This window comes from Colletotrichum aenigma (genome assembly GCF_013390185.1).
Source record: "Colletotrichum aenigma strain Cg56 chromosome Unknown KSG_Cg56_contig01, whole genome shotgun sequence".
Taxonomy (NCBI): domain Eukaryota; kingdom Fungi; phylum Ascomycota; class Sordariomycetes; order Glomerellales; family Glomerellaceae; genus Colletotrichum; species Colletotrichum aenigma.
The window spans coordinates 413,548-429,328 of record NW_023500907.1 but is presented as its reverse complement, the minus strand read 5'-3'; the positions used below and the strand labels follow the sequence as shown (position 1 = coordinate 429,328).

General features: G+C 47.7%; 2 protein-coding genes across 2 annotated transcripts; one reads left to right on the top strand and one right to left on the bottom strand.

Moving 5' to 3' along the window:
• Nucleotides 1-7,413: 7,413 nt before the first annotated feature.
• POT5 (Potassium transporter 5) lies at nt 7,414-9,970 on the top strand (the record flags this gene model as incomplete). The annotated part of the gene is made up of 3 exons (XM_037315377.1): nt 7,414-7,730; nt 7,786-7,833; nt 7,885-9,970. 3 exons carry the CDS (start codon nt 7,414-7,416, stop codon nt 9,968-9,970), a joined length of 2,451 nt encoding a protein of 816 aa, XP_037185991.1.
• A 454-nt stretch (nt 9,971-10,424) lies between these two features.
• Nucleotides 10,425-12,346, bottom strand: CGCA056_v000115 (uncharacterized protein; the record flags this gene model as incomplete). Its single annotated transcript, XM_037315376.1, has 4 exons — nt 10,425-11,014; nt 11,103-11,492; nt 11,553-11,860; nt 11,913-12,346. The coding sequence occupies 4 exons, from the start codon at nt 12,344-12,346 to the stop codon at nt 10,425-10,427; spliced, it is 1,722 nt and encodes a 573-aa protein (XP_037185988.1).
• Between the last annotated feature and the right edge of the window lie 3,435 nt (nt 12,347-15,781).

Here is a 15,781-nt window from a genome sequence, read left to right as displayed (position 1 = left end):
GGGTTCGACATCTTTGGAACAGGTTCGCGCGTTATGCCCAGTCTCACCACACATACCACAGCGTCTCTAAGCTGGCTGGGCTCTCTTTGATGGACCCCCCTCGTCGTCCTCTTGAGGTGCTGGACGTTTCCCTTTTTGTTTCCCTTCAAGCAAAACCTGAGATTCCTCTATACTAAGTGCCCCTCTAAGCTGGACCTGCGTTCTTTTAGCCCTCCAGCGCTTAGCAAGTGCTATATTCGCATCCTCAAGGGTATGAAGCCGATCAGTCAAAATAGTGATTAAGTGCGCTATTACCTGCGCACCCTTTAATAATTGCTCAACTGCAGCAATAATTGGTGTTAGTGAGCTTCCTTGATGAGCAGAGATGCAACTTTTGATAAAGTTGGACTGCGAGACGGTTTGTTATGGGTTAGAGGGCGTTTGCGACTGCTAAGGTGGAGGTGTTGAAGGGTTAGCTATAGGAGGTGTAGGCGTCTGTAAATAATTTTGATAATATGGTCTAGGTCCTATGGTGAAATTCCAGCGCCTTAGAAAGCAGACCTGATGTTTTCCTCATTAAAAGCCTTGTTGTAGGCCTAGTGGAAGGCAATAAAGAACTCAGACTTAGTGATATGATTTATGGAGGCTCTGATGAATTAGTTGATTTTATCACTATATGCGCGTTTTAAAGGCAAATAAAGGGCAATATCTAATAGCTGTAGTAGATATAATAAATATGCAGGCATACTGATAGTTATAATATTGTTCTGCTTGCAGTAATCATCAAACTCAGCTGATAAATAGCTCTTACAGCTGTCGATAATAAGCATCTAGTAGACGCCCTTCGTTTAGTTCTTAGTATGTTTATTAAAGTGTTTAATCCAGTTAAGACCTATCTGATTGTCTGTCTATCTATTAGCAGTAGGTTTAATCACCTAGTTGCCTGGAAAACCTGATTCTATGGTCTAACTGGCAAGGTGATATACGCCCTTAACGATCACAAACAGAGGGATGCACCACCCGCCCAAATTAATATATTTAATAACTGTAGCCTATTCAAAATTGCTAGGCTGGACAGACTTTGCTTTGCTGCGTCGATCAGCACGTGTAACCACTATTAACGCAGTGATCATGCCCATCATGAAGCCAGTTTCGTCAAAATTATATAGGTCCCCCTCTTAGATGCCATACTTAGCTATCATATTGCATAATAGCGCAAACCACTTTGATATAACCTCAGGATCTTCTTAAAGTGCCCTTTGATAATCATATGGACGATTAAACTTAGTTTTCAGAGCAGGCTGTGAGTCCACAAACCGCCTAGCCCATCGCTTGCCAACAGGCTTGCTATTACGGGCTCGCAGCAGGAGATTAGCCATATCTTCCACACCGCTGAGGCGGAAAGGAAATCCTCTGGAATCCTGTTCAATAATGTATTAGAGAAGTGTTTTCTCTTCAATCGGATTGAGTTTATGTCGTTAGGGTTAAGCTTATTCGCGTCGCAGTCGGTTGTTCATTCTATCGGCTAAGGTGCTCTTTGGGATACCGTAGGTCTTTGCAGCACGCGAAATGCTTAAGTTATTACCTGCAGCGCGTGTCGATCGGATCGCTTCAATCGCAAGAATGACTTTGTCTTCTTAGGTGTAGATTGGCATTATGGTTGTTGAGATTTTACGCGTCAAAGGTTTAAGTGATTTGGACGTAAGAGTGTTTAGAAAAACGTCCGGCTGACTGGTCCAGCCGGCTGACTGATGAACCACGTTAACTTTAATAAATACTATAAAGAATAAAGTATTATTACTCTTCATATACCTCCCTATTTATTATATAAGCTTTAGCCTCTTCATATTAAGTGTTTTAGCCTATTAAAATACTTATATAGCAAGGAAATCAAAAAGATAATATACATATAAGTTTTATATATTACTAAGGATAACCTTTTTCCTACTTTTCAAGCAGTATTCTTTACCTTAATAAGCAAAAAGAATATATAAGCTAATTTTAGATAAATAAGCCTTATACTTTTAACCCTAAAGTAATTCTTTCTCACTTAGATTTTACGCTAAAAACACTAATACTATTAAACTTATAGCTAAGCAGCTAAAGCTTCTAAGATATAAAGACACTAACTATAGCATTAAAAAGCATATAAAATACTTCCTCCCTTAAAAAGAAGATCTAAATATATTAAAATAGCTTATTAACACCTTTATATAAAGTAGTTAACCTATAAATAAAAGGTATTAATAAGTTAGCCTACTAATTAGCTTTTATAAAAGCTAAGAACTATAAGCTTTATATAGTAAATAAGGTATTAAGTAAGTATTAAAAGGTAAAAAAGACCTAACTATATCTTAGAAGGTTACTTAATACTACTAAAGTAGAGGCATTATAAATAGAAAAAGGTGGTGTTAATACTAGAGGAGAGAATAACCCTCAGAAGGAGGGTCGTACAAAAGGTGCTGAACTACGCGCACAACGCTATGGCAATTGCGGAAAGTCTGGACATAACGCACAAACCTGTGAAGTAGTTTGGGATAGTGATGAGGAAGAGGATGATATATAGTTTTAATTGATTTCGTACGTTGTGGTTGAATTAACTTATACAAAAGGTTGAAAGGTAGAGGAAGGTGGCTGACTTGCTATGTTGGCTGACTTGCTATGTGAGTATATTATAACTTTATTAAAATTAGAGAGTAAGATATATGGATAGAAATAGAGATTTATAAAAATAATAATAAAGCTAAAATCCTCTAAATAGTATAAGAGAAAGCTAATAAAGTTATAAAAGAAAACAGAAGCTTAAAGATTTATTAGTAGATAGTAGTTTAAATCTAATAAGTGTAAAATAATAAGTAATTAGTAGTTAATAAATTAATATAGTTATTAAAAGTAATAATATAAGTAGTTTTTTAATATAATATTTAGTCTCTTTTTTAATTTTATTTTTACTATAAATTAATTAGTAAAAATAGTAAGAAGCTTTTACTACTTTACTAGAGTAGCTTTTTTAATATTAACTTGATAATACATAGAGTAAAATTAAAAGTAGAGTAATTCTATTAATTTAAAAAAAATTAAGGTTTCTTTAGTATTAAATTAAGTCAATATTAGATTTTTTGCTACTTTTAGTTTAGCTGTAAATATTTCTTTTACTAAATTTAATTATAAGCTTTAAAATAGTATGTTCTTCTAATAATATTAACTTTATAATACATAGAAAAATATAGAAACTAGAGATATATATTAAGTTAGCTTTAATATATATATTTATATTTATTAAGCTATTACTACTAAGCTCTTCGCTATATTCATTTATATAGACCTTAATTATTTTTTAATAGCTTTATTACCTCTTATTATAATATTATTAAGCTTATTACGCTAGGTATATATTAACTCTATTTTCATTTTTATTTTAGCTTATATTACTGCTGTTTTTTTTTATTAATTAATTAACTACGTTTAAATTTATTAATTATCCTATTTATTATGCTTAAGCTTTTAGTATATTTATTAGGATTTTAGTTAGTAGTATATTATTTTTCATATAGTTATATTAGAATTTCAAACCAGCTGCTACTCTTATTAAGTATAATAATAATAATATTATTATTATAGCTTTATTCTCTAAGATTTTTAACCTTTATAATACTATTACTTATTAGCTCAATATTTAACTAAATACTATTATAGAAGCTATAGATAAATAGTATACTTTTGTTGTGTAAGCTTTTATATTTTTTATTCTTAGTAATTTAATTATTCTATATAGCTTTAATTATTAAGATCTTGTTACTTTTTTTTATTATATTTAATATTTAACTTATTATCTAGTTAGAAAGCTTTTTTATATAACTAATATATATTATCCTATTTTATAGTTAAATTCTTAATTATAAATAAATCTCTTATTTAAAAGAAAATTAATTTATTCTTAGCAATATATTAACTATTATTTTATATAAGTTAGAGAGTTTATTACTCCTCTTTATAATATGACTACATTTTAACTTAAAAGTATCAAACTAAAAAAACTTTTAATATATTCTTTTTATTATATAAGTTCTTTTTAGCTTAAATAGAGAAAACTAAATATCTTCTATTTTTTTTAAATGTTTTTAGTTTGTATTATATTAAGTTAAGTTTTATTTAATAAGATATTATTAAACTAAATATTATTAAATAAATTAAATTAAAAGTTTATTAGTTAGATATTTAGCTTAAGCTTATTAATAAAGTTAGCTATATTAAAGTTATTATTAAATAATATTTTAAAGTTATTTATAGTTTTATTATTAAATAAGCTATTTAAAGCTATAAGATCTCTCAATTCTATAGCGTTAAAGAAGCTATTACTTAGTTTAATAAACTTTTAGCTAATAGAACGTATAAATTAATATTTACCTCTTTATGTTTATGAATAAGAGAGTATAATAAGCTCTAAAGAACTATTTATATAAGTTTATATATTATTTCGCTTATATGAGGTATATCTAGACTAACTTACGCTGTAGCCCTACCTACTATAAGTCTCAGAAGTCCTGACTTAACCAGAAAAGCAGCATTATAACTTTGAGCCGAACAGGCCCTTAAGGGTCCAATCCAACAACAGCCCCTGAGCGGCGATAGTCAGCTGAGGCCAGAGCTCGAGATCTTCTGCGAGATCTTCTCCTTGCGAGATTAAGTCAGGAGAGGGAAAAGAACCGTCCGCCGTCAAGATGGATCCCAGGAATCTGGTTCGATACGCGCCCTAATCAAACCTACCTACCACCAGCATAGCATAACAGATGACGGACGGCGCTTGTTGATGGCACATGGCCTTGGTGAAGAGTGAGATGCACGGAATTGGTGCAAAACATGGCCTGGGGTCTGTCTGCTTGTTTACCTTGGACACTAGGAGAGAGGTGAGGAGTGAAGGGTATCCAGTGTGGCTATGCGCGTCCCGCGAAAAGCATGCCCGGAAAAGTCTTGGCAATCAAAAGTGAGCAATGTCTTGGCAGGCCAATGGGAGCATCTTGGACCAAAAATCTCTCATACTGGCGAAAAAGGAGGGCTGGCTGGGGGGGAGGCACAGAAAATGAAGCTCAAAGTTGCGTTTTCTTAGGGCAGATAGTCGGGATGAGCGGATTTGGTAGTGCAATGGATGCGGCGACCTTGGCTGCCGCTAGCAGAAGCTTAGCAGCGCTAAACAAACCAAACACCACCTAAGGTACCCGCCCGCCCGTCGACACCCGCAGCACCCTTCCCTTCGGCAGTGGCCCACCGGACCCGCTGAGCCCAGGGCACCCACTGCACCCACTGCAGCCCACCTCACTGAGTGAAGCTTCAGCGTCCGGGGATGGCAGGGGTGCTAGTCCCTTTGCAGCTACGAAGTACCTGAGGAACCCAGTAAAAGCTACGGGCGTCTGTGCATGACATTTTCTTGGCTTTTTTTTTTTTCCCCCCTTCGTCTGTGTCTCTGTCTGTGTCTGTTGCGATGGAATGTTTGGGCTGCCTCCCCTCTCTCTCTCTCTGTGTCTCTCTCTCTTCTGCCCACCGGCCATAACCGTTCCCTTTTTCGTCTCTTCTTTCTGACCGTCCACTCTTTTTCGACCGGGGTCTTCCTCGCTGCAGATCCTAGCCAGAGATAAAAACAGGGCCCTGCCGTCGACGAACGGGACACGGCAGAAAATCTGCAATGAGGCATTATGTTGATGGCTGTTTCTGCTGTTACCAACGACACGAATATTACTCGGTCTTCACTTGAAGAGCCGATCAACAAGGGGCTCTACTTCTCGAGACCGCCCCTCTTCTGTCCCCTCATCTAAACGTCTGTACGGCCCTGAAAGCTCCGCAGCCATTGCATCTCTCCGACGCCCGCAACTTGGCTCCTTTCTGACCCGCTGGCTGCTGCATGGGAGACAAACATGCGCGGGCTGTCTCGTACGCGCTGCAGTCTGCTGGCACGTGTAAGCGGCCTCCCACCCACCAACAGTCATCAGACCGCCTGGACTCGCCCTCGCGCGGGGGGAAAAAAAAGACTAAAACCTCGAGACTAACAAAGCAGAGGTGAAAAGACAATAGAGACAATAACGACAAGAAGGACGGCCTTCCCGCCCATTGTCTTGCGCAACATCTGTCATCATCGCAAAGGCCGTTCCGAGCCACTCGTTCATACATGCTTCACGTCTCCCTTGCAAACACGTCCCTTCCCTCCGACTCGTGCCCACCATCCTTTTCTTTTCTTTCCTTTTTGCCCATGAAGAAGAAGCCTCATCCTCCCCCATCCCCGCTTCCATCCGTTACCTACCCCCCTGGTCCGAGCTACCCCTGCAGGTTCCCAACTTCAGTCCATGACCAGCGGCCATCGGCACCGCAGCGGGCGCCCGTTTCTTCACACTTCGTACAGCTCTCTTGCATCGTCCGGCCTCTGGGCTACCCGGCATGCCTTATTAGACCACTCTGTGGGAGAGAGCAAATAACATGCCACACGCCATGGATGCGCGCTAAGCCGTTCCCTCCTCCCGAACAGCCTGCCTACCTGCCTTACCCCAAAGGCCAGACCCCCCCGTCCCAGCTCTGCGTCTCTCCTGCAGCTTGTGACAATCATGTTTCTGTCAACGAGAGCCTCTGATAAACCTTCCCTGCCAGCCATGCGCGGCGCCCCCGTCATCGTCCAAGATTAGCCCTCGCATGTTGCATGTGCAAGCGGCGCTACTGCGTAGACTCGAGGGCTCACCCGAACGACACGGGCCACCGCCGATGGGCGTCCCAGGGGAGAGGAAGAGAGGTGGGAGTGAACGAGAGACTACGAAGAGGGCTGGATCCTGGCCTCTAACCCTCAAATCTACGTGCAGAATGGGCAACTTTTCGGCACCAGGGCAAACTAGGCAAGAAAGAAGACCGTCCGCACGCCACGCGCCATGGATGCATCTGGTATCGAGCCTTTCCCGCCGCACTAGCCAGACCGCCTTGGGTGGTGGCCCATCCCCAGTCCCCCGTCATCCATGGGAGAGTGAGAGAGTGAGACCCCGAAGATGGGCAAAGATGAACCGAGATCCCTCATGGATGTACCCCCACTGCTCCGATACGGCAATCTGCCCTTTGTCTTGTCTCTTGTCTCGAGACAGGCACAAATCATCGTGAGATTAGGGCCAGGGCATCGGCGCGCCGGCGCGAACGCCCCCAACGTCTGCCCGACTTAAAGAGCCCATCCCATCCCCCTACCACCCATTACCCACGTAGACGGTTCTAAAAGACCTCCGGCTTCTGTCATCATCTCTCTGTTCTGCTGATCTGCTGCAACCTCCCTCCGGGAACCGGCTCTGCTATTCTGCCACGCTCACCACCTCCCACGCTGTGCTTTGCGCCGGCGCCTTTCCCTCTTCCACTCTCACTCCCGTCTTCTCTTCACCTCCTTCCCACACGAATTAGACGTTTGCAGCGCCTGGCATGGCCGATCCAAACGCGCTCACCCCGCAGAGAATCAACTTCGACGACAACCTCGAGAAGCCCGACCGCGTCACGTCGAGCTCGACCATTGACGAGTGGCAGAAATGGCAGCGTCCTGACGTCGGATCGAGCACCGGCGTCGCCGGCGGCATCTACTTTGGCCGCGACCTCGACCGCGTCGGGTCCAGGGGCCGCGCCCGCAGTCTCTCGCGCGCGCGTACCAGGGACTCGACTGTTGAAGTCGACGAGGGCGGAGACGATTGGAGGCGCGATGATGGGAGGAAGAAGCAGATCTTTACGGGGACGACTCTGATTTGGTTCGTGATGAGTGTGGTCCAGGAACGCGACGTGGCACTAACATGATGACAATAGGCTTGCGTATCAGTCGATAGGTGTTATTTACGGCGACATTGGAACAAGGTAAGCATCATCGCAAACGCCCATCATCACGCCTACTTACACGTCCATCAGTCCCCTCTACGTGTACTCCTCCACCTTCACCGACGTCCCCACCAAGAACGACCTCACCCAGGTCCTCTCCCTCATCATCTGGTCCCTCACGCTCATGGTCACCGTCAAATACGTCTTCATCGTCCTCCACGCCGACAACGAGGGCGAGGGCGGCACCTTCTCCTGCTACTCCCTCCTCACCCGCTTCGCAAACATCACCACCGTCGACCCCCGCGAGGAGGCCACCCTCAACTTCGAGCGCTTCAACACCCAGGACGTCCGCCCCGTCACCCGCGGCATCCGCTCCGCCATCGAAAAGTCCAAATTCACCCGCGGCTTCCTCAAGACCATCGGCGTCCTCGCCGTCTCCATGGTCATCGCCGACGGCATCCTCACCCCCGCCCAGTCCGTCCTCGGCGCCATCCAGGGCCTCTCCGTCGTCAAGCCCGACATCAGCACCTCCACCATCGTCGGCACCACCTGCGGCATCCTCGTCCTGCTCTTCCTCATCCAGCCCCTCGGCACCACAAAGCTCGCCGGCGCCTTCGCCCCCATCGTCATCGTCTGGCTCGGCTTCAACGGCGCCTTCGGCATCTACAACCTCGTCAAGTACGACTACACCGTCCTCAAGGCCTTCTCCCCCTACTACGCCATCCACTTCTTCATGGAGAAGAAGACCGAGGGCTGGCGCATGCTCGGCGGCGTCCTCCTCTGCTTCACCGGTGTCGAGGCCCTCTTCGCCGACCTCGGCGCCTTCAGCATGCGCGCCGTGCAGATGAGCTGGCTGCTCTGGACCTACCCCTGCCTCATCCTCGCCTACTCCGGCCAGGCCGCCCACCTCGCCCTCTTCCCCGAAAAGTACACCAACCACCCCTTCTTCAACACCGTGCCCCCCGGCATGCTCTACCCCTCCCTCATCCTCGCCGTCCTCGCCGCCATCGTCGCCTCCCAGGCCATCATCACCGCCACCTTCCAGCTCTCCTCCCAGATCATGAAGCTCTCCTACTGCCCGCAGATGAAGGTCGTCCACACCTCGTCCACCTTCCACGGCCAGGTCTATGTCCCTCTGCTCAACTGGCTGCTCATGCTCGGCACCATCCTCGTTACGGCCGTGTACAACAACACCACCTCCCTCGGCCACGCCTACGGCGTCTGCGTCATCTTCGTCACCTTCTTCGACACCCTCATGGTCACCCTCGTCGCCATCCTCGTCTGGCGCTTGCCCGTCTGGATCATCTTCCTGCCCTTCCTCGCCTTCGCCACCCTCGACGGCCTCTACCTCTCCTCCGCCCTCAACAAGGTCCCCGACGGCGCCTGGTTCACCCTCATGATCTCCGCCCTCATGGCCGGCATGTTCCTCCTCTGGCGCTTCGGCAAGGAGAACCAGTGGCGCGCCGAGAAGGAGGACCGCTTCCAGCCCTCGTCTCTGCTCGCCAAGGCCGCGGATGGGGGGTTGAAGCTCACACCCCGCTGGGGCGGCGACCTGCTCTCCCCCGTCAGCGGGTTCGGCATCTTCTTCGACAAGACGGGCATCCAGACGCCGAGCGTCTTCACACACTTCGCCTCCAAGCTCGGCGCGCTGCCTGACGTTGCCGTCTTCTTCCACCTGCACCCCGTCGAGGTGCCCTCCGTCCCCGACGCCGAGCGCTACCACATCTCGCGCTTCGCCAACATCCCAGGCTGCTACCGCCTCGTGGTCCGCCACGGGTTCATGGACGAGGTCGTCTCCCCGGACCTGGGCGCGCTCATCTACGAGCAGATCCGGCGTTTCGTCGTCCGCCAGGCGGCCGCGAAGGCCGCCACCGCCAGCGAGCAGGAGACCAACACGTCTGGCACGGCGACGGAGTGGGAGGAGACGGAGGGCCCGACGGAGCTGAAGGACGAGCGGGTCGCGGCGGAGCTGGCGAAGCTGGACCGCGCGTATGCGCACAAGGTGCTGTACATTGTGGGCAAGGGGCAGATGCACATTCGCACGGGCACCAATATTTTCAGGAGGATTGTGTTGGGCACGTTTTTGTGGATGAGGGATAATACGCGGGCCAAGATTGCGAATTTGAGGCTGGCGATGGAGAGGGTTGTTGAGGTTGGGTTTGTGAAGGAGATTTAGAGTGTTTTGCGTTTGATGGGTTTGGGGCTTGAGAGGGATGAGATAGAGTCTCGATAATTTCAAGTTCGTTTCCCACATTCTTTTCGCACCGCCGAATCATGATGTGAATATCTGTCGAGTGGTCTTAATGTTGTATCCTTAATAGCATAACCACCCTCAGCAAGGCGACACAAATCTTTGGTTAGAAGCAACCCCTTGGTCCTCCTCCAATGCCGTGATCATCTGTCGGCAATCCCACTTAATTTACCTACTGAGACCTAAAGCCTTCGGCTTGAATCCTGTTCACTCGTAAAGACAGCCCTCCACCGGCTTCTCAGCGTCTTTGCTCGTAAATGAGCAGTGGCCCGGCTCGACGTCTTTTCCAGAAACAACACCCCAACTCAGAGTGAAGGTCGCCAAAGAATCCCTTTCTGATGGGTCCGCATGGCAGGCCGCAGCTATTGCCGCACTGCAGCTACCCACCACAGGGAATTCCGCCGTGACGCAGACGAAAATAGCCGGAAGTGACGAGAAATGCAATCAGGACAGCCCCTGCAACCATGACGAGAATAATCCCAACAGGCGACCACTCGGAAAAAGTGTTTTCATTCGAGAACTTATCGTCATCGTCATAAGACTCTACCCTGATGAGAAATATACTCTGCGAAATAAGCCAGTGGAGACCACCAGAGAACGCGGCAAGTGCCAACGAGTAACGGTACGGGAGTTGGAGGAAGTACGTCTGTCGCTGATGGCCCTGAGGCCAGGTTGACACTCTGAAGCCTTTCTTTTTTCCGCCGAAGAACCTGTCCCATTCGTCAGCTAGGGATATGCAGGTGAAAAAGGCGTGGTAGTTGAAATAGATGAGTGACATGAGGACTTGTGGGATGTTGGCCAAGATTACACTCAGAATGAGGACATTCCGCTTGGGGTTGAAGACTTTCATGATAGTGTCGCTGTGGACGACGCCAGGCCCGTACTTTTCCAGTGACACTGGCGCCGGCGAAATCTGCTCACGAAGATCCGCAAGCCCGAACCCTAGTAGGCCGCCACAAACGCACAGAGCTAGCACTCATCTTAAACTGGTGTTAGTACATCCCTCTGGGCGGGAGGAGAGAGCATACTCACAGGGAAACGCAAACAACCCAACTACTGATACTACCACCGCTGAATTTTCGGTGACGTGTAGGGTCAAAGTATTTGGGGCTCGGCTCCCAGTTCTCTTTGGCGAAGCATTTCTTTGACTTGAGACACATCTTCCGTGTGTGGTCATCTGGATCCTGAAGATATGATGCAACGGCATCTCCTACTGTCAAGATGGGCTGCTCGATGTTGCCAATACCATCATATGCAACGAAGAGCATGAGCATAGCCTTGGCCAAGTTAAGTGTGGTCACGACGCAGCAGATCGCCCGACTGAAAAACAGCTTCGAATGCTCGAATGTCTCTTTGTTGTAACAGCCTCGAACGTCGAGGCCAAACGGCTTCCACGGAATGGAACCTTCCTTCGTGTTGACGACCTTCTCGTCACAAGGGGTATCGTCTGGATCATACTAATTCGTTACTTTTTCTTCGCATAACCAGCTGAACGATCCGGATACACCTGCCGCGTCCTTCGTGGATGCTCGGTATTGAACGTATGTGACGTTGACGCCCGTGGAATTGGTTACGAGGACGAGGCTTCCCCGCTTAGATTGGAACGCGATGCCATAGTCTTCGAGGCAGGTGGTAGCGGCGCGGTATTCGAACGTCGCATTTGGAAAAGAGTAGAGGTACTCGGTCCTAGGAAGGAGACTCGTGTCGAGTGTATCTGGCAATGACGTTGAATCCCTACCCGACACCGATTGCTCGCTTACAACAAACACAGAGTACTCATTCGTCGAAATCGATGCGAAGATGACGGAGTTGAAACTGCAGCCAGGTTACCACAGCCAATTCCCCGCCAGGACAAAGAGCTTCGTACAGTAGATGTAATGGAAATGACGATATTGACAACATGATCCAGAGCACTTTTCTTCGTAAAGTAATACTCTTGAAGTTTCGAATTGTCGGTATCCCAACATCAAGCCATCTTCTCTCCGAGTGAGCCTTATCAAGCTCGCTTCGCGTTGGCGCCATCAAGCATTGCATGCAATAGTTACTTCCCGCAAGCAGAATGGTGCTGATGATATTGATGACGATGTGCATGGCTGTATTCCAAGCTTTCACGATCGTCTGTCCACCCTCCCAGATGAGACCGACGCCATCGGGGGCCTCCTTTGTCATCGTCCAGATAGCGAAGGAGAAGTTCACTATGAATGTGAAAAGTGCCGCAGCGGCAAAGGACAGAGCGCCCCGTCTCCATAGATCGCGAGGGATCAGGGCCTCGGAGAAGGGGGATCTGAGGGGAAGTTTCATGCTGAAAGTGCTGGCTGAGCGAGAGACAACCTGTTGAACGACATAACGTGCACCTGAAAATTGACCTGCAAGGTCTCAATCAAAATTTGTTAAAGGGGCCCCATCTCTATATGACATTCGAATAGCCTGCTCATCAACGCAGGGTGCTTGGGAAAGCGTCTGTGCCGCAGGAATGCCTCAAGCAGTACTTCTAAGGCAGGCTCTCTCATGGACGTCAGAAGAAAGCTCTATAATGTAACCTCAAACCACCAATCTCAAGCGACCGGTGATGGCATTACGAGCCTGATGTTCAAGAATGAAACTATAGAATCAGGCTGCAGATTGGTCAGCTGGCCCGCGATTCCGGAGCTCTATGCCTTCCTTATCGTTCCCTCCGTCCTTGAGAGCGCCACCTAGTCTCAGCCGTACTGGGATGTCGGACAAATATGACAATACTTGCCACCCAATTCCCTTGCATCTATCATCTCTGCTACACGTTTGGCGGCTAATCCAATACTGGCTTATGACTGGGCACCATCAGCAACAGAGAAGGATGACTGCAAGACAACCATGGCGACAAAGATAGCATCATACATCACACCGTATGCATCGGTGATTGATATCGCGGAAGGCTGCATCTCGCAAATCAAAACAAATTTTGGCCGTCGCTCGGCTGATGGGCCTTGCTTATTACGGCAAGTCGGCATCTCAGCTTTGTTGCAGGTTGACCACTCAAATGCCAGACGCCCATGTAAGCGCAAGCAGGCTACCTTGGCACGGTTAACGTACCCACGGCCTGGAAGGCGTTATGGGTCAACGAGGGACATCTTGCAGCAAAGACGGAGGCCAGCTGTGTTGAGGAGGTGAGTATGACCCAATTTGGCATTCATTTCGGCGAGAGAGTGGTAACACAGGGGCGCCGAGCAACGGCTCAGACTTTACCAATGCAGAATGGCAGCGTCTACTCCAGCAAAGAAGTCCAAGACAGACACGTCCATACTTGTGACAAGAGCCGGAGTGAACAGACAAAATCCACAAGAGAGGCGGAGAGAATGGACTCAGTGATTCGGTATACAGTTTTGAGCATTATTGATGCAGCAGCTTGGGACAAAGCTTGTGGCGTGAAGAATTTCGCAACATGGGGCGAGAGATCTCATAGTAAGGTATTTCAGGAAGGACACCAATGGAAAGTGAAAACAAAAGCACCTTCCAACTACTTTCGATTCTCGAAGTTCACCTTTGCTGGGCTATAATCGAGGGTCTAGGCTTCATTAGTGGCTGGAAGGGTGCAGATGAGGCTAAATGACATTGGATTAGTTAGCGAGCGAGCTGAAGCTAATCATGAGACTACCAAGGTTTTCAAATAGAACGTCTATAGCCTTTCATCTTACCATCACCTTAAGATGTTTTGATTCCGCTCTGCATAAATCTTTCTGAGGTTTCACATCGCCTGCATCAATGACTTTCAGACCAACTTTACAACAGTGCTGCCTCTGCCCCTAGGAGGTAAAAGCTCGCCGTCCATGGCACCTTGCAGATAGCAATCTCCTATCATGTTGTGCACTTTCGATTCCCCACTCCCATCTGACGCCCGAAAAACAAATGGAACTCGGAATCCGTAGACGCCCCAAATTTCATCTCCAGCCGTTGCTTGCGGTGAACAGAGACCAATTCGCCCATGTTCCGTGATGTAAAGTGCTCGTTGATTCAGAGAAATGCATACAGCAGAACGATAGCGCCCGTCTGAGAAGCAGTTCAGATCACCGGTGTCAATAATCGCCTCCAGCTCTTGCCTCTCCGGGCACTCTTCCGCCCGAAGGCGTCGCCAATGTTCAGACCTTGCTATAACATTGAAGGCATACTCGAAAAACATCGCCAAGATGTTGGCTTTCCAGATTTTTTGAGCTACAAACCTACGCCTCCAGGCTGCAAATTGGTCATCTGACATCCTTTCTCTGATAATATCCGCGCATAACAAGGCGGCTAACTGCTCGTAAGACACACTTTCGGTGGTGTCGCTGTCGAAGCCACTTTCTCTGAGTAGGCAACTCCACTGAGAAAGGGCTTTCGTCAATGACTCAGGGCTCGTAGGATCGTCAACCATCTCCCCAAGAACTCGAACCTTGTCCATAAGAAAGCCTTTGAGATGCAATTGCCTCCCCAGAACCTTGACATACCCTCTCGACCACCCCGAAGGCTGATACAGCTTCGAAAATCCGATCCTCCCTTGATGTGCGTGAAGTGCCTCGTGACTCCAGCTCTTTGAAAAGTCTGGCACCCAGGAGGGTCTACAGTTGGCTGTTGTGGAATCTGGCCCATAGTTTATCCATTGGAGAACACGGTAGTCTATTCCCCAGCCGAGAAAGTTGTTGAGATACCCCCTAGAATACTTCGCTTCCCTCAGCATGCACTCGAAAACCGAGGTGAAAACAACACCTTCCGGAATGGCATAGTCGAGAGGGCAGTCCTTGTAGAAAGAGGGCGTCATGCTCCAGAGAGAGTAGATCCTATCCCGTACGTCGTGGCACTGCCGGCTGGAAAAGCTCGTCACAATGTTGTAGAAGAAATCTCTCCCGTCCTTCGAACGCCGCCCGATTAGAACCTCGCGGCGGTGCTGTACCTTGGCAAAAGCCTGGTAAAACTTGTTGAGCTGTGTCATCCTTCCTTCGGGGAAGAGATCGATGGCCTCTGTACAACACGACCTCAGGCGATCTCGATGCTGCCAAAGACGCTCATGACTTGCGTCTATAACCTTGATATCACAGCTGTCTGCTGCATAGTGAAGGAAAATGACCCGCGGCGGTAGGAATGCTTCTTGCGCAGTCCAAGCCCTGGTCCACCACGAGCTATTTGCGAGGAGCAGAAACCCGTCCCAAAGAGCATCAAACTCGGCTGTCTCTGTAAATTTGAATCTTCCAGTGCGCTCGGAGACATGGTAACCTGGCACATCGTGAAAATGGTCCCCGGCTATGAGGGAGCACAGATCTCCAAGACTACCAACGCTCTTGTTACTGGGTGGTGTGCCGACATTGTGTGTGGGATCAGGGAGCCAGACGTTGACTTGCGAGCAAGAATTGTATATGTCAGCCATAAGCGCGACTTGTTCGGACTTCTCTTCGTCATCCTCCTGATTGATACAGATGCTGTCTGCCCACAACCGAAGCGGTCGGTCATTTCTCCGAAGGTATCGGAGAAAGGGGCCCAGGCTCGCGGTGATCTGAAGTGAGGTACGGTCGACAAGTATGGTCGTTCGTGGCAAAGTACTACTGCCCCATACATATGAGAGAGTCTCGAACCTTCCCTTCTCATGCTTGAGGTTTGCGACAACGAGGCTTCCGTGAAGTTGATCATCACCACCACCTGTAGTGGGGGGATGGAGAACCAGAACTCGGAATTGTCCGGCGCCAGGAGTGAGTGGCCATTGGCTGTACATATCTGACCTAGTGCTGATTCGCA